Source organism: Phoxinus phoxinus (genome assembly GCF_949152265.1).
Source record: "Phoxinus phoxinus genome assembly, chromosome: 7".
NCBI lineage: Eukaryota > Metazoa > Chordata > Actinopteri > Cypriniformes > Leuciscidae > Phoxinus > Phoxinus phoxinus.
This window is the reverse complement of record NC_136882.1, coordinates 1,439,233-1,457,579: the sequence shown is the minus strand read 5'-3', so window position 1 is coordinate 1,457,579 and position 18,347 is coordinate 1,439,233. Positions and strand designations below refer to the sequence as shown.

At 46.1% G+C, this 18,347-nt stretch overlaps 1 protein-coding gene across 1 annotated transcript; it reads right to left on the bottom strand.

Annotated features, from left to right (window-relative positions):
• Nucleotides 1-7,372: 7,372 nt before the first annotated feature.
• Nucleotides 7,373-17,171, bottom strand: rrp1 (ribosomal RNA processing 1). Its single transcript, XM_079619437.1, has 16 exons — nt 16,929-17,171; nt 16,347-16,429; nt 16,194-16,251; nt 15,916-16,001; nt 15,643-15,704; nt 12,937-13,066; nt 12,611-12,675; nt 12,311-12,519; nt 11,169-11,263; nt 10,877-10,974; nt 10,744-10,763; nt 10,563-10,661; nt 9,364-9,893; nt 9,182-9,286; nt 8,314-8,362; nt 7,373-8,113 (listed from the first exon to the last, which is right to left on the bottom strand). Exons 1-16 carry the CDS (start codon nt 17,053-17,055, stop codon nt 7,959-7,961), a joined length of 1,971 nt encoding a protein of 656 aa, XP_079475563.1. The 5' UTR covers nt 17,056-17,171; the 3' UTR covers nt 7,373-7,958.
• Nucleotides 17,172-18,347: the final 1,176 nt, after the last annotated feature.

Here is an 18,347-nt window from a genome sequence, read left to right as displayed (position 1 = left end):
CAGGACCGTAAAACACAGAGAAGTGACATTGGGGATGATGGGAGAAACCCACCCAAATCAGCTTCGGTTAAACAGGCGTATAATTTGGGTAGTAAATGTGTAGCCTAATCTAGAATTTTTTTTTATTTTTTTTATCTAGATAGATCTTTTTCACATCTTCACGGACACAACAATGATTTCCCTCGTGTGTTAATATTTTTCCTTGTAATAATGTATGATTTGCAAAAATGAAAACTGCTGCATCTTTTTATATTAGAGAATCAAAGTAGATGCGCGTTACTATTATGGCCAAGCACGCGCCCTTAAAATACCATATCACTAACACGCAACGCGCCACTGTCTTTAGACTGTTTTTTTCCTGGTCAGTGGCGCAATTGCTTTCTAAAACTGGAAAATAGCACCAGGGGAGTTTTGCGCCGGAACACGCCTCCTCTTTGCGCTGAACCGCCCCCGCGAGCACAAGTTCATTCCCTAATTTACCGACGTGCGTCTGTGGAGGGAAAAGTCCGCTGTGCGCGGGTGCAAAATAGGAATGATACATGCGTCGGTGTTCAAAGTCAATTGCGCTGGGTGCAAGATAGGGCCCTTTATATTTAAGCAAAGTCCCAAAGTGCTACAATTAAAAATCAAGATAAAGACCGCATTTAGAAGCATCCACAGACTGGGAGCGGCTGAACAGAAAGCCCAATCTCCCTTAGTATGTAGCTTAGTCCTGGGAGGTTTCAGGAGATTAGATGAAACTGAACAGAGGGAACGTGTGGAAGTTCGTGGGATGAGGAGTTCCTTGAGGTCAGGGGGGGGAGTTACCATAAATGCCCTGGTGTGTGAGGAGCAAGACCTTGTGCTCAATCCTGAGAGAGACAGGAAGCCAGTGGAGTGAATTGCACACTCTCATAAATACGACCTGTGACCTTAAATTATTCTGTGTTGCAGGTTCAGGCACAATGAACGGAATTATTCCCAAGAGCAAAGCAAAAGGCACTGACATCTGTGGAGCGAATGGCTACTATTATATAATCCGCTCTGATCTCGGCTGCTATATGCAGATACGTAGTATCGATAGAGGTTCAGAAATCTCTATTTGCAGTCTGCACCCTGCCTGCCAAAATGGAGACCATTACATTGGTAGTAGAGATGGATACATTAACATCATCAAGGGCAATTCCTATCGCAGAGTCAAGAACCTGACGACAGACAGCGATGCTGAAGTTCACAGTCTTCCTCCCAACTGCCGAGGGGGAGACCACTACATCGCAAACATTGAATATTTTTACATCATCTTCCAAAAAAAAGGCACTTATCGAAGAACAGCAGACATGAATGAAGACTCGGATGGTGTGGAATACAACCTGGATCCCGACTGCAGAAACGGCCTCTATTACTGGGGCTTCGGAAACGACTGCTTCTTCCTCAAGCCAGTCTCAGAGTGGGGATATGAGTTCTCCGGTATCGACTTCAACAAAGATGAGCGCACTGGTGTCTATTCTGTTCATCCCGATGTTCTTAACTTCCTTCCTGGTGGGCTGGCAGTAACTAAAGGCCCAGCCTTTGGCATTTGGGAGAATATTAAAACTATAACTAATGACAGCAATACACCAGTGAAATGGCAAAAGAAAATCAATAAAAAGGTTGGATACGATAAGGAGAAGATGTCTCAGATCACACACAACTGGAAGATAGCCACGTCAACCTTGATTGAAACTGGAGCTTTTGCCAAGTTAATTACGAAGGCTCAGTTCTCCTTTTCTGCAGAATATGGAGGTTCACACGTCAGCACTGAAAACGAAAGCTGGAACGAAGCGACTGAAGTGGAAGAACAACTCACATTTCAGCTGAAGCCAAACGAGTCTGTATATCTGTGGCAGTACAAACTGGGTCTCGGTAAAGAACCAGTGTTGTTCTGCCGTGATTCAAAGATTACAGATGATCCAAACCCTCCGACTGAAGTCCCGCTGCCACTCAAACAGTCATGAAAACATATCATTTATTTGGAATGATTTAGATATCCGCATGCATTGCTTTTTTGTTTAATATAGCAAATAGATTGTTGAGTTACAGTCAATGTAACAACAAATGACATCACTATCCATTATGGTATTATTGAAACTTTGTTTTTATGATTAAAATAACCTGATATAAACCTACTTTAAATCTCCTGAAATTCCTTCTTAAAATCTCACACATGTAACATAACCTCAAATCTTTCAATATTGTGGCTAAATCAGCCTTTGGGAAAGGTTTACTAGGAAAAAAATGTAGGCCTATGCTTAGCCTATATTAGTGTAGATGTAGTCATATACATTTTCATAGTATAATCAGTCTAAAGTGTTTGATTTACAAGTCATAAAAAGTGCTGCATTCTGTAATCATGCATTTGGGGTATACATGTAATTAAAAGCTTTTCTTTTTCACGTATTTATAGCCATTTGGATTTTGCTTTTAATATGCTAAAATAAAGCTGCTTTTAAAGTCTTGGTGTTTTGATTGTCATTCTGTTTTTTTAGAAATATGCAGAAGATGCTGGAAAATCAAAGAGTTGCACACACAACTGTTTGTCGGTTCTTTTGTAGCATTTAATGTAATGTTAATGTTGGTAATGTTAAAGGGGTTTATGTAGAATTCAGAAACACTTTATTCAGCTTCTCAGACTGTACGAACATGATCCTCGTGTCACACTGTGGGATCTCAGCTGTTATTAAAGTCAGACTGTACGGCAATCAGACGTGCTAAAAGCTCACACACGTTCGGTGACAGTGAGCAGCATTACACACGGATGTGACACTGAAGACTGGAGTAATGATGCTGAACATGCAGCTTTGATCACAGGAACACTTTACAATATTATAATAGAAAACCGTTATAGAAAATAGATAATTTTATTATAGTAATAATATTTTACAATATTGTTGTTGTTTTTCTGTATTTTTGAGCAATAAATGCAGGGTTGATGAGCATAAGAGACTTTTTTTTAAAAAATTATAGTGATGTTTCCAAACTTTTGACCGGTACTGTATACATTTGTTGTGTTCATCAAGTGTAATAACGTAAACTGCACACATTGCAGTTGGTGGCGCGACTGAGTTCAGACGCTGCCATGACTGCTCCCGTATGACTGTGCTTTATTTAAAGTTTTTGGTACTCTTTTGACAATTTTTTGGTTTATCTTTTTCTTTTTTTTCTTTTCCCTTTTAGTCGGCATGTTACAATATGACCGAGATACACTTTTTTGCATCAGAAGGTTGCAAACAAACAATTTTTCTAACCTCTCATTCAACTTTTTACCCGACTCTTCGTCGTGGCCTGTGGAAATACTGAGGGACAATAACGACAACAACAACAGTGGTGAGACCCGATTGAGACGTAAAAGGAAGCACAGAGGTCGTCGCGGGGGAGGACGGAACAGGCTACGGTCTCAAGCCCATCGACCACCTTTGCCTAGTATCCTGCTCGCAAACGTCCAATCTTTAGAAAATAAGTTGGACGACCTTAGAGCTAGGATAACGTTCCAGCGGGACATTAGGGACTGTAACATCCTTTGTCTGTCGGAAACATGGCAAACTTCCCTCGTACCGGACAGAATGGACTTCCGTATGGACAGAACAGAAGAGTCCGGTAAAACAAGAGGTGGAGGAGTCTGTTTTATGATAAACAACAACTGGTGTAGCCCAAAGGAGATTAAAATTCTCTCGAGCTCCTGCTCTCCCCATTTGGAACATCTGACAATTATGCGTCGCCCTTTTTTCCTTCCTCGTGAGTTCACTTCAGTTATCGCTACGGCTGTATATATTCCACCACAAGCAGACACTGACAAGGCTTTGACGGTGTTATATGACATGACAATTGGACTTCAGTCCAGACACCCGGACGCTGCCCTCATCGTGGCAGGGGACTTTAATAAGGCAAATCTTAAAAAAGTTCTGCCTAACTTTTTCCAACATATCAAATGTCCCACCAGGAAGAATAAGACACTAGATCACTGCTATACACCCTTTAAAAAAGGGTACAAACCCTTTCCTATCCCAGCTTTCGGAAAATCTGATCATAACGCTATTTTACTGATCCCGGAATATAAACAGAGAATGATGCGAGAGCCGGTAGTGACGCGTGAGGTCAGACGTTGGACTGCCGAATCAGAGGAGACGCTACGCGATGCGCTGAGTGACGTAGACTGGGAGATGTTCCGGGAGAGTGCAGACAATGATGTCAGTGTGTTTACGGATGTGGTTACGAGCTTTGTGGTCACATTGATGGACGATGTTGTACCCACAGCGATGGTGAAGTCCTTTCCGAACCAAAAACCGTGGGTCGACAGATCCATCCGCGCTGCACTGAAAGAGCGCACCACCACTTACAACGCTGGACTGCTGTCAGGTGACATGACGGAATACAAGGCTGCGTGCTACAAATTGAGGCGGGAGGTAGCGGACGCTAAGCGACGCTACAGGGACAAGATGGAAAAAGTCCCAGCCGGAATTCCAGAAAAAGGACACACGAAGCATATGGCAAGGATTACATAAGATCACGGACTACAAAAGGGTTCGTCCCTGTATGGTGAGTGCGGACGTGACGCTGGCGAACGAACTGAACTCTTTCTATGCACGTTTCGAAGCTAGCAATGCTAATGCTGGCTATGATAACGCGGGCCTGACCAACGCAGATAGAAGGAGCTCTACCAGTGAGGTAGCACCCAGCCCCGTTTTCTCCGAGCACGACGTGAGAAGGGAGCTGAAAAGGGTGAACACCAGAAAGTCGGCAGGCCCGGATAGGATATCGGGACGAGTCATCAAGACCTGCGCTGACCTGCTGGCTCCAGTATTTACCACCATATTCAATCTCTCTCTTGCACAATCTACAGTCCCCACATGCTTCAAGATGTCGACTATCATCCCTGTGCCCAAGAACGCCTCCCCAGACGGCATGAACGATTGCCGTCCCGTAGCACTGACCTCGGTGGTGATGAAATGTTTTGAGAGGTTGATAAAGGACCACATTTGCTCCACTATTCAGAGCACCTTAGATCCACTGCAGTTCGCCTACCGTTCCAACAGATCCAGAGACGACGCCATCTCCCAGGTCATGCACTCCACCCTCTCCCACCTTGACACCGGAGGAGGGGGCTATGTCAGACTGCTGTTCATAGATTACAGTTCAGCTTTCAACACTGTAGTCCCCAGCAGGCTGGCTACTAAGCTGTATGACCTGGGGCTGAATCCATCAACGTGTGCCTGGATCCTGGACTTCCTGACCGCCAGGCCTCAGGTTGTCAGAGCGGGAGGGCACACATCACACCCCCTCGTCCTCAACACTGGTGTCCCTCAGGGCTGTGTACTGAGTCCTTTGCTGTACTCCCTGTACACCCACGACTGTGTTGCCAGACACAACTCCAACACCATCGTGAAGTTCGCGGACGACACGGTTGTGGTGGGCATGATCACTAATAATGACGAACGGGCCTACCTACAGGAGGTGTCAGATCTGACAAAGTGGTGCAAGGAAAACAGCCTACTGCTTAATGGAGAGAAGACCAAGGAGGTGGTGCTGGACTTCTGTCCAAAACGTCACAGGACCTACACTCGATAGATGGGACACCAGTGGAGAGGGTGAGTAGTTTTAAATACCTCGGAGTGCACATCTCCGAGGATTTATCATGGACCGTACACACGGACATTGTGGGGAGAAAGGCAAGACAGCGCCTTTATCACCTTAGACAGCTCAGGAGATTCAGGGTCTCCCAACGGATCCTGATTTCCTTTTACACTGCTGCTGTACAAAGTATACTGACTGGAGCAATATCCGTCTGGTACGGTAGTAGCTCCTGTGAGGTCCGGCGAGCCCTGCAGAGGGTGGTGAAGACCGCTGAGCGGACAATGGGTACCACACTTCCCCCTCTGCATGACTTATACCTCACACGCTGCACCAACAGGGCCAGAGGAATTATTAAGCATCCCCATCACCCTTGCAACAAACTGTTTGTAACCCTCAGGTCAGGCAGACGTCTGCGCTGTCATAAAGCACGCACAGAGAGGATGAGGAACAGTTTTTTCCCTGCGGCAATCAGAGCCCTGAACGCACGCAAACATTTTTTAACTTTTAAACACACTTCAACACTTTTAAACCAGCTATACTGAACTCTAATATCTGCTTGACAATTTATTTTTAACATATATCTAATATAATATTCGTCATTCATAACTATTGCACATTGATTTTATTTGCTAACCTTTTAAGTATAACTGCTAAAAACCTTTATTGTATTGTATTATATCTATTGTATTTTTATTTCAATTGAGCACAGAAGTACAGTGCATGTCACAAAAACATTTCACTGCGCATCTTGTATGAGTATGTGACAAATAAAAACCTTTGAACTTGAAGTGAAAAGGTTTTTGAGGGTGAGAACCACAAGCAACATAACTTGCATATTATTGTTTTTTGTAATATTGTTTTGAATTTATCTCACCAGTGTAAGACTATGTTGTAGTGTGTGTTGTGAGGGCTTGTGTGTCCTGTCTGAGGGCAAAGTTTGTTTTTTTTCAGAAAGTTTGACTGGTTTTGAGTGGAGAGCTTCGTTTTGACCTGTAAATAGGAAGTTTGGGGTATTGGGTGAGAAGTTATGGATTTGTGTTTAGAGAACAGGCGCATCATGTCAAGACATGCGTTTAAGCAATCGAGGAAACCTGTAATAAGACTGGCAAGCACAGCCGTCACAAATCATTTAAAATGAGATTTTATCAGGCCACGTACAAACTTGTGGAGGGATGTTTTACATGTTGAGAATCAATCTCCATTTCTACTGCCGGTTCAGCCGCTTCCAGTTAGTTACAAAAACAGTCTGTGTTACTGCTTGAAATGGCAAACTAGTATTTGTTGTATTTTATTAATTATAAAGACACTGGTTTGTAGCGGAAATACTTCGCTGGTTATTAACCTACAGCAGGTAATGAATCAGAAGCCTCACACATCCAGATCTGGGTCAATCATCACTATTTTTATGCCAGAACAGTGAATTCTGCTAAAATATATGACCTTGTACTGAACTCGTGTTTGATTGAGCTGCAATTCAAGTCTTCTGTTTTAGTTCATTTAAAGTGTTTTTACAAACTATTAAATTGTCCACACAGCCTAAATGCTTATTTAAAGTCCCCCTGTGGAGAAAATCCAGCTTTTAATGTTTATGTGTCTATGTGGTGTTTTTAATATGCTCTCGTTATTAAGACAAACCATGTGTAAGTCCATAAGTCAACAGCATTGCTGAGTATTTTCTGCTTAAAATTGCAGTGAACCAAAGACAGTCTCAAAGACCACATTTTATAGGCAAACATATTTAAAGGCATGAAGACATTTTTCAAGGAAAAAACACTTAAATATGTAATTTGATCATCAAAGATGAGTTTTAAGGGATAAAAATGATTGACTACAGAGGAACTTGAACCTGATTTACACCACAGCACTGCAACAGTGTTACAAAATCAAGAGCAATGAGTAAGTGATGTTATAATTCACTGAAATATAAAACAGAGGATCGGTTTATTCAAGAGTCGTGATACACATGTGAAAACACACTTTCATCACTCATCCGGACAGCGCAAGCAAACCTCTGAGGCGGTCAGACGTCATGCGTGCGACTGGACTGATCATCATGGTCAGGTCTTCATCAGTTCCTCCAGAGATTGGGATTTACTCACTAGAGCAGGGATGAACATCAAGAGTTTACCAACTGCAGAAACTACAACTCTCGCTTCTGACAGCGTTCACTCATCGTGAGAACATTATGGCGCTCTGAGATGATCCAAACGGTCTAAAATACCCAGCGTAAAATATCCCTTTACATGTAGGAGGGAGAGCGAAACATGAGAACACTTCAAAAGTGAATATAAAATATATCTTTAGGCATGTTCTTTTTCTAAAGAGACTCCAGTAGATTAAAGTTCACAGAGAAGAGAGTACAAAGCTTTATTTTAGAAGAAGTCCGCGGCCGTGGCTCTTCTGGGGCCGGCGGGCGATGCTGTGGGAGACTTCAGCACGCTGGTCTTCGGGGTCCTCTTGGGGTCAAAGGGCACACGGGCCTGACTGGCCACACCCACACGCGAGCTGCGGTCACTCTTCCTGAACTCTGCGGGACACACACACACACACACACACACACACACACGTTACTTAAACGGACAATTCTTCAAATATAATACAATGATTTCACAGATTTATTTGACAGAAGCGGCTGAGAATCCCCCGAGCTCCACTAACTAATGATTGAAATGGAGTAAGCAACATTAATCAACTAGATGCTCATGTATACACATAAAACACACATACCCATGGTTTTGTTATTCTTGAGGCCAAATCTGACTTTCTTCGGCAAAATCTGGAGGAGAAAACATTAATAATAAAGATTAAAAACATCTTTATAAAGATTCAGACTAGTTACATGCAGGGTCTGCGGGGCTTTCAGAATTGATCATATCAACACTGTGATGAGGGGATGTAAGCCAATGTTTGTAACATCCTACACAATAAAAACCATGATTTATATATACACCATAAACTAAATAGTAATAATTCATCAACAGCAGATATCATATATAAGTTTTTCTTCCCCAAATTTAAGGTCTTGAAATTGCAACTTTTCTTCACCATTACTGTTGTATGTTAAGAGTGGTATTGTGTTTGTCCAGTAGGGGGCGGTGGTGAAGAACTTGCAGCGTGTGTGTGTGTGTGTGTGTGTGTGTGTGTAATGCTGGCTACAGAGATGAGTCCTAATAAAAAGAGACTATCCGGAAGTTACCGTTGTCTCAGAGTTTTTCCTTGGCATCTACGTACAACTACCAAGATATTTAAAGGCCCCCTGTGGTGACAATCAAGTTTGATGTTTATGCGTCTATGTCTTGTGTAATATGCTTTGAGACAAACCATGTGTAAATTCATAAGTCAACACCATTATTGAGTAATTTCTCAGCAATGGTGGGCGGAGCTCATTTGCATATTCATTGAACCACATATTAAATTAGGCAAGGGTGTCGAGTTACATTCAAGATATTTTAAGACATTTTTCCAAGAAAAAAACGATTAAATATGTATTTTTGTGATCAGAGATGAGTTAAGGGACAGGTGTGTTATGGACCTGCGTGGGATGTTAGTTCCTGACGGCGGCTCATATCTGTGAGCCGGAAGAGAAGGGTTGTACCTTTTTGCTGAGCATGTACCCCGCAGCTTTACAGAAGAGGGGCGCGGGCGCTTTCTTCTGCCGGAGCACGAACGGCCTGGGCTTGACCTGGTGTTCCTCAGCCTCCTAAGGACAGGGGACGCAAGCGTTCAGCGACTCAGAGATGCTGTGAACATGGCTTTAAACGTGTCTGAGAGACTTACACGGATGAGCTTCGGTCTCTTGCCGCTGGTCTCGCCCGCGTGTCCGTTCACCTTCACATCTTCATCCTTCACCCTCCTCTTCTTCCCTGGGTGGATCTGCTCAGCGGGGCCAGACTTCTTCTTCTGCTTCTTCTTCTTCTTCATGTTCCCAGCCGTCGAGAGCGCAGGAACCTCGAGCTCCTGATGAGCGTCTCCATTGGCGCTGGGCTCCGGCTCGTCTACGGCTGGGTCCTTCTTCTTCTTCTTGATCAGTGTTTTCCGTGAGGCTTTAGGGGTCTCCTGTGTCTCCCGCTGTTCCTCCACACCGGCTGGGACAGAGTCCACTTCTGCTCGGGTCACATGCTCCGTGTCTCCGGTCTTCAGCTCGTCGCGGTCTGAGAGTTCAGCATTACACTGGGTTACCTCCGGGTCCGTGGACTCGACCGCCGTCTGCGGATCCGCCTCGCCCTCGACACTCTTCAAACTTCTCTTCCTCTTTTTCTTCTTGCCTTTCTTGTTTTTTTGTTTGTTGTCCTCAGTCTCCGACTTACCTGTTGGAGATCAATCGCCATTAACACTTCAGAAACTATTAAACGCTGAGCAACTTTAAAGGAGTCGTTCACCTCAGAATTAAAACTTCCTGATAGTTTACTCTCCCGCACGTCATCCTCATGTTCACGTCTTTCTCTCTTCAATGGAACAGAAATGCAGGTGTGTGAGGAACACACTCCAGATGTTCTCCATATAGTGTCTTCAATGGTCCAGCGGGTCGAAGGTCCAGATGTGAGTTTCACAGTCTCGGATGGAGAACATCCTGGAATGTTTTCTTCAAAAACCTTCATTTATTTTCCACTAAACATCTTGGATGACGTGGGGGAGAGTAAATGATCAGGATATTTTAATTCTGAAGTGAACGCCTCCTTTAATAAGTACTTGCTATAGGATTCGCTGTTGGTAATTATGCATAATCTTTACTGTTATTACAAGAGACAAGAACACAGTGGATCTCGTACATTTTTCTATCAGTCTAGTCCAAACTAATGGTTTCACTCACACACATTTATCTTTGACGCTTGTGTCAATGCTTCCTCCGTAATTATCACCGTGATGTTTATATACTTAGCTCCACTGCTCAGTTGATATGTTGAACAATCCTCCATTATAAGAGGAGCACTAAACGAAAAGCAAAACTGTGGATTTCTTCAGCTGTTCTTTCTTACCTTTTTTTGTTAGTTTCTTTCTGATTTTCCTCCGTCTGGCTTCGCCATAGTCTTCTTCATCAGTGGACACGTCCTCCACTTTATCCTGAGGGAACAGGCCTGACCAAACACACAGAAAACAGTGAGGCACGTGACGGAAGCACTAACCATTCCACCAAAAGTGTGTGTATCAAGAGCTCACCTTCGCTCAAGTCCCGGAAACTTCATCCCACGGGGAAAGAGATTAAAGAAAGATTTTAAAACAAACATGACAACTTTTATGTTCATTGGTTTTTAATGTCTGCATGATTCTGTTTCAATGTGAAACTACTTACATTTTGACAAACTTGTAAATCTTGGATCGGTTAAAGCTTGGTATGTCGGAGTTACTGGCCACCTCGAAAAGTTTGTCAGCTATTGCACCATAGTCGAACTGTACAAGACAAACCATAATTATTTACACACACACACTGAAAGCAATCTAACAGTGCTCACTAGATCATCTGCTAGTGAATGTGCCACAGAATACCTCTAGCACAAACGTTCTCACTCCTTATACAATCAAATATATTGCTTGTAGAAGAATGTTCAACTAAACAAACATCAGCAATAGTCTGCGAAACACACCTGCAGAACTGGTCCACACGCATAGTCAGTGTTACGATCCATGTTGTCTGGGATAGAAAACATGTCTTCATCACAGTCCTCCTCAGAATCTGACACTATCAACAGAAACAACACATTTACATCACATGACAACTACAAATCATTTATTTGTTGTTCATTCATCTTTTCTTTCCCCAAATCCACCCTGAGACCATAAAAATCACAGTGGCTGCGTTTACATGCACAACTTTTGTTTCAATCGAACTGAATTCATTCTGATTTATGATTCTGAATGTAGTGTTTATTAGCAATTCAGTCAATCTGAACGGATTGTTTGGTTGCATGTAAACACATCCAGAGTAGCATTTGGTTGAAGTGCAAAGGGATAAAATTCAAAGCTAAATGATACAACTTTAAGAAACCTGTGAGATGTTGTGCGTTAGCGTTGTTTTGAAATCTGACCCTTCACTATGACACTATTCCTCTGGATCAACTTTGATATATTTCTACACTTCATTGGAGTCCACCTGTGGCAAAACCACCTGACTGGACATTAATTTGGAAAAGCACACACCTGAATACATTAGGTCTTAAAAAAGTTAAAGCATTTTATGTCTGCAACAAATGAGGCGATCTGATAGGCATTAGCCGTTTAGATCCTACTTGTGTGCCTGTCACCATATGTTAATTGAACTGTGAAATCTATGGAGTGCCTCAAGGTTCGGTCTTAGGTCCTCTGTTGTTCTCCTACATGCGTCCCTTAAACCCAGTATACACTGTACAGTCTTTTGAATATTTTAATATAATCTCTTGACAGACTGTTTGAGGTCTTCTCAGAGAGATAGACAAGACAGACTGTGTTACAAGAAGAAGTATTTTTATGACAGACGCGTCATTCTGTAACTGCGCTCTTAAATTCAAAGAGGCAATTCAAAACAGTGGATCATATCAATATACAAGCAAACGTCCATTTCAAGAATGAACATCGCGGCATCGATGGGTTTGAAGTTGTGTGTTTGTAAACGTTTCATTATTACTTACACCAATGTGACTTTCTCTCTCTCAACAATATAATTTTGACCTGGCGCGACTTATGCTGGGAAATGCGGTGATTAGTCTTTGCAGTGGTACCAGAACTGATCATGTTTAGTCGATCTACCCACCGTTATCCTGCGCACCTTCAGATTTCTTCTTAGAGCGGGGTTTAGTCTTCAGCTCTGCGCCGTCCTGTTGGGCTTCAGATCCGTCACTAGCGCCCAGCTCTTCCCCGTTAGCCTGACGAATCTCTCGGAGGAGATCCTCGATGGCGAAAGGAACCTGATCTACAATGGTGTCGAACACATTGCTGCCGATGGCCTTCAGCAGGACCCGACTGAAGAGCACAGAAGAATGATGATCAAACATAGCATCAAACTGGTGTGTGTGTGTGTGTGTATCAGCTCGAGGCGGCACTGAAGACCTACTCTTTGGTCTTGGCCATGGACTTGCAGAACGGCTCAATGAAGGTCAGGTTCTGCTCGGCAGTCAGCTGGAGGAGGAAACCAGAGATCAGACACACAAACATGAGCATAACCAAACATGTAAATCTCTGGGTTCAGTGTTTCCCACACAGACTAATTGTGCACCACAAAACCTCACTGGTTCTCAGCTGGATTAAAGCATCATGAGGGAGCCGGTTAAATAATGATAAAGTACTTCTGATGAAGGGGGTTACATGCAATACTACTACAAACGGATGTGAAACCCTAGTGAAGACGTGAAGAGTAACTCTCGGGCTCCGGATCATTACCTGTGCGGAGCCGACGCGGGCCAGCTCAGCGGTGTAGAGGTCCAGCACGTGCAGGACGAGCCCGGCCGGAGCCGAGGTGGAGCCGAGCAGCAGCTGAGCCGAGAACAGCTGCAGGAACTCAGCCAGCACACTGCGGAACACACACACACGCACACGCACACACACACAGGTTCAGAAGATGTTAATTGCTGCAGTCTGTTTAAAATAAAATTGAATAATTTGTTTATAGAATTGAATGAATGATTCAATGACTCGCTTCACTGTCATGAGGCGTGTTGGACTGAGAGAGCGTATGACATCACAGCGCCGCGAGAGCTGGCGAGCGTATGACATCACAGCGCCGCGAGAGCAGGCGAGCGTATGACATCACAGCGCCGCGAAAGCGTATGACATCACAGCGCCGCGAGAGCTGGCGAGCGTATGACATCACAGCGCCGCGAGAGCAGGCGAGCGTATGACATCACAGCGCCGCGAAAGCGTATGACATCACAGCGCCGCGAGAGCTGGCGAGCGTATGACATCACAGCGCCGCGAGAGCAGGCGAGCGTATGACATCACAGCGCCGCGAAAGCGTATGACATCACAGCGCCGCGAGAGCAGGCGAGTTTATGACATCACAGCGCCGCGAGAGCAGACGAGCGTATGACATCACAGCGCCGCGAGAGCAGGCGAGTTTATGACATCACAGCGCCGCGAGAGCAGGCGAGCGTATGACATCACAGCGCCGCGAGAGCAGACGAGCGTATGACATCACAGCGCCGCGAGAGCAGGCGAGTGTATGACATCACAGCGCCGCGAGAGCAGGCGAGCGTATGACATCACAGCGCCGCGAGAGCAGGTGAGCGTATGACATCACAGCGCTGCGAGAGCAGACGACGGTATGACATCACAGCGCCGCGAGAGCAGGCGAGCGTATGACATCACAGCGCCGCGAGAGCAGGCGAGCGTATGACATCACAGCGCCGCGAGAGCAGACGAGCGTATGACATCACAGCGCCACGAGAGCGTATGACATCACAGCGCCGCGAGAGCAGGCGAGCGTATGACATCACAGCGCCGCGAGAGCAGACGAGCGTATGACATCACAGCGCCACGAGAGCGTATGACATCACAGCGCCGCGAGAGCAGGCGAGTGTATGACATCACAGCGCCGCGAGAGCAGGCGAGTGTATGACATCACAGCGGCGCGAGAGCAGGCGAGTGTATGACATCACAGCGGCGCGAGAGCAGGCGAGTGTATGACATCACAGCGCCGCGAGAGCAGGCGAGTGTATGACATCACAGCGCCGCGAGAGCAGGCGAGTGTATGACATCACAGCGCCGCGAGAGCAGGCGAGCGTATGACATCACAGCGCCACGAGAGCAGGCGAGCGTATGACATCACAGCGCCGCGAGAGCAGGCGAGCGTATGACATCACAGCGCCGCGAGAGCAGGCGAGCGTATGACATCACAGCGCCACGAGAGCAGGCGAGCGTATGACATCACAGCGCCGCAAGAGCAGGCGAGTGTATGACATCACAGCGCCGCGAGAGCAGACGAGCGTATGACATCACAGCGCCGCGAGAGCAGACGAGCGTATGACATCACAGCGCCGCGAGAGCAGGCGAGCGTATGACATCACAGCGCCGCGAGAGCAGACGAGCGTATGACATCACAGCGCCGCGAGAGCAGGCGAGCGTATGACATCACAGCGCCGCGAGAGCAGGCGAGCGTATGACATCACAGCGCCGCGAGAGCAGACGAGCGTATGACATCACAGCGCCGCGAGAGCAGGCGAGCGTATGACATCACAGCGCCGCGAGAGCAGACGAGCGTATGACATCACAGCGCCGCGAGAGCAGACGAGCGTATGACATCACAGCGCCGCGAGAGCAGACGAGCGTATGACATCACAGCGCCGCGAGAGCAGACGAGCGTATGACATCACAGCGCCGCGAGAGCAGACGAGCGTATGACATCACAGCGCCGCGAGAGCAGACGAGCGTATGACATCACAGCGCCGCGAGAGCAGACGAGCGTATGACATCACAGCGCCGCGAGAGCAGACGAGCGTATGACATCACAGCGCCGCGAGAGCAGACGAGCGTATGACATCACAGCGCCGCGAGAGCAGACGAGCGTATGACATCACAGCGCCGCGAGAGCAGGCGAGCGTATGACATCACAGCGCCGCGAGAGCAGACGAGCGTATGACATCACAGCGCCGCGAGAGCAGACGAGCGTATGACATCACAGCGCCGCGAGAGCAGACGAGCGTATGACATCACAGCGCCGCGAGAGCAGGCGAGCGTATGACATCACAGCGCCGCGAGAGCAGACGAGCGTATGACATCACAGCGCCGCGAGAGCAGACGAGCGTATGACATCACAGCGCCGCGAGAGCAGACGAGCGTATGACATCACAGCGCCGCGAGAGCAGATGAGCGTATGACATCACAGCGCCGCGAGAGCAGACGACGGTATGACATCACAGCGCCGCGAGAGCAGACGACGGTATGACATCACAGCGCCGCGAGAGCAGACGAGCGTATGACATCAGAGCGCCGCGAGAGCAGACGAGCGTATGACATCACAGCGCCGCGAGAGCAGGCGAGACGAGGGTTAACAGACAGAGATGAATCGTGCCGCTCTCGTCATCATGTGATTAAGTGTCCTGCTCCTGATGGCCACACTCGTGTAAGACAGTAGAGTATACAAGCGGTTACCTGGACTCCCACTTGCGTCTCTTCAGCATCTCGAACACCTCCCTGAACACGAAGCGGACCAGCTGACGAGGAGACAGAGGACAGGTGTTGAGCACACACACACACACACAGCTTTCAATTATTTTACTGCAATGAAAGGTTCGATTTTTGGCAAGTTTTTTTATGGAAGATCAAAAGGATAAACAATGCAGATTTATTTTTTTACAGAGTTTTGATCTTATTTACCAGGGGTGCCATTACTTCTGACCACGACTGTATATATAAGAGTCTGACCTGGAAGAACTTGTCCATGCGGAGCCGGTCGATGCCGGTCCACTCTCTCTTCATGGTCTGCAGGAACGCCTTGAAGAACAGCAGCTCTGAGAGAGAGAGAGAGAGAGAGAGAGAGAGAGAGAGAGAGAGAGAGAGAGAGAGAGAGAGAGAGAGAGAGAGATCTGAATCTCTAACTAGCATCATGGGTCACATGACCATGTGTTTTCATAGCTTTATGCTTTGATGACAGAAGTGAATGTGTGTGTGTGTGTGTGTGTGTGTGTGTGTGAGAGACTTACGGCTGTCGAGGGTCTGAAAGCTGTGGAGGAGCCTGGAGATCTTAGTGGACAGTTCCTCCTAAACACATGAACATCAGGTTATGAGTGTGTGTGTGTGTTCATCACCTGCAGCAGTGGTGTGTGTGTGTGTGTGTGTGTGTGTGTGATCATCACCTGCAGCAGTGGCATGTCCTGCATCCACACACAGTAGAATAACCCCTTCCAGATCTTCATCAGCTCATCCTCACCAAAGCCCCCTGAAACACACACCACATCACTGAACACACACATCACTGAACACAACACACACTGAACACAACACACATCACTGAACACACACATCATTGAACACACACATCACTGAACACACACACACTGAACACACACACATCACTGAACACAACACTGAACACACACTCACTGAACACAACACACACTCACAGACCACATCACTGAACACACACACTCCCTGAACAACACACACTCACCGAACACAACACACACTCACAGACCACATCACTGAACACACACTCACTGAACACAACATACACTCACAGACCACATCACTGAACAGCACACACTCACCGAACACACACTCCCTGCAGTGCAGAGAACACATCTACTGCCGTGTGTGTGTATATAATGAGTCTGATATAAGGGGTTAATGTGTGTGTGTGTAATGAGTGTGCTATAAGAGTGTGTGGCTATAAGAGAGAGAGTGTGTGTGTGTGTATAAGAGTGTGTGTGTGTGTTTACCCTGGGCTCGCCCCGAGCGCACACTGATGTACTTCCTCAGCTTCAGCAAGGCTTTGCTCCGCTCGGGCTTCTCGTTGGACGCGAGCTTCTGTGCGAAGATGATTTCTGCCGCTTGTATCGGAGCCATTTCTGTGTCTGATCTCCCACACACACGCGCCAGCTCACACACACATGCGCTGCTCCTCGTGCCCGCGGCGCGCGCTGATGACGACACGCAGGCGAGGGGCTCGTGCACGCCACTGGAGGGCAGCATTTCTTCAAAATTCCAAATAAAAATATTGTCATTTAGACTAGAACATTTACTGGTCCAAAAAACACCCTATATTTTAAGACGTCGATTAATGCTAAGAAAACAAGTTTATATTTATTTATAAACAACACAGTACTAATGTTTTAATTTAGGAAGAGTTCAGAAATCAATATTTGGTGGAATAATGACCCAAAAAATCTGGACGTAGTGTCCGTGACGTCACCCGTAGGTTTCTGAAGAGCATCTTTGAAGCCTAAAGGTTTTTTTTTTGGTTCTCCAAGATGGCGACCTAACCGTTCCTGTTTTACTGAGCGCGTGTGCAAAATATACAAAAACTAAGTGACCGACTGTAATTAGATTCTGAGCAGAGCCTGGACGTGATTATTCGTTCATACGTATGTCTACACGGGGAAAAAAGAGAGTGATGAAGGCAGCTGAACAGGCAGTTGCAACAGGTTCGACAAACCCTCTCGTGTCTAGCTGTCATGACTACGATACTTCGGTAGGCCAGCTGTCCTTGATGGCCTCTGAAGACGATTTTCCCTCGTATCCGGCGACACCATGTAAGCCTCCTGCATCTAAAAAAGCTCTCCTGAGAGATGATTGTGCGGGCTCTCCATCTAATTCGAACATTGTTGATACCAGTGGTGGGCCGTCAGGGCCAGCAAGGCCTTCTCTGCTGGCCTAAACACTATGAGAATCACTGACTTGCACTTTAATATATATTTTTTTATGAATGAGTATTAAATTATTCCCAATAGTCCGTTCTCATAATGTCATAGCTTTTCTCTTGGTTGCGCTGCTTCCAGTAGTGTATATTTATTTTAGTGCTTTTATCCAATCATATTTCAGTCATCATGTGTTGCCAGGGTCAAATATATCTGCCTCGAGGCCTTCAGAATCGATAGTGCGGGCGCCTGTAGCTTAAATGAATGGCAATGAAACTGTTGCTTTAACCAATCAGATAATCGGTCAGATTTAATCAGCCAATCAGATATCGAGTTGATTGCACCGGGGCCATCTAGCAGGCGTACAATAACGTAGGCATTTCCACGCTCTTTGATTGGATGGTCAGAGCGTGTACTATTATTACTGGTAGTCAGAGCTAGCTAACCGCATCTGTAGCGAACTGTGTAAACTAAAATATATTCCTGTAGATTTAATAGTTT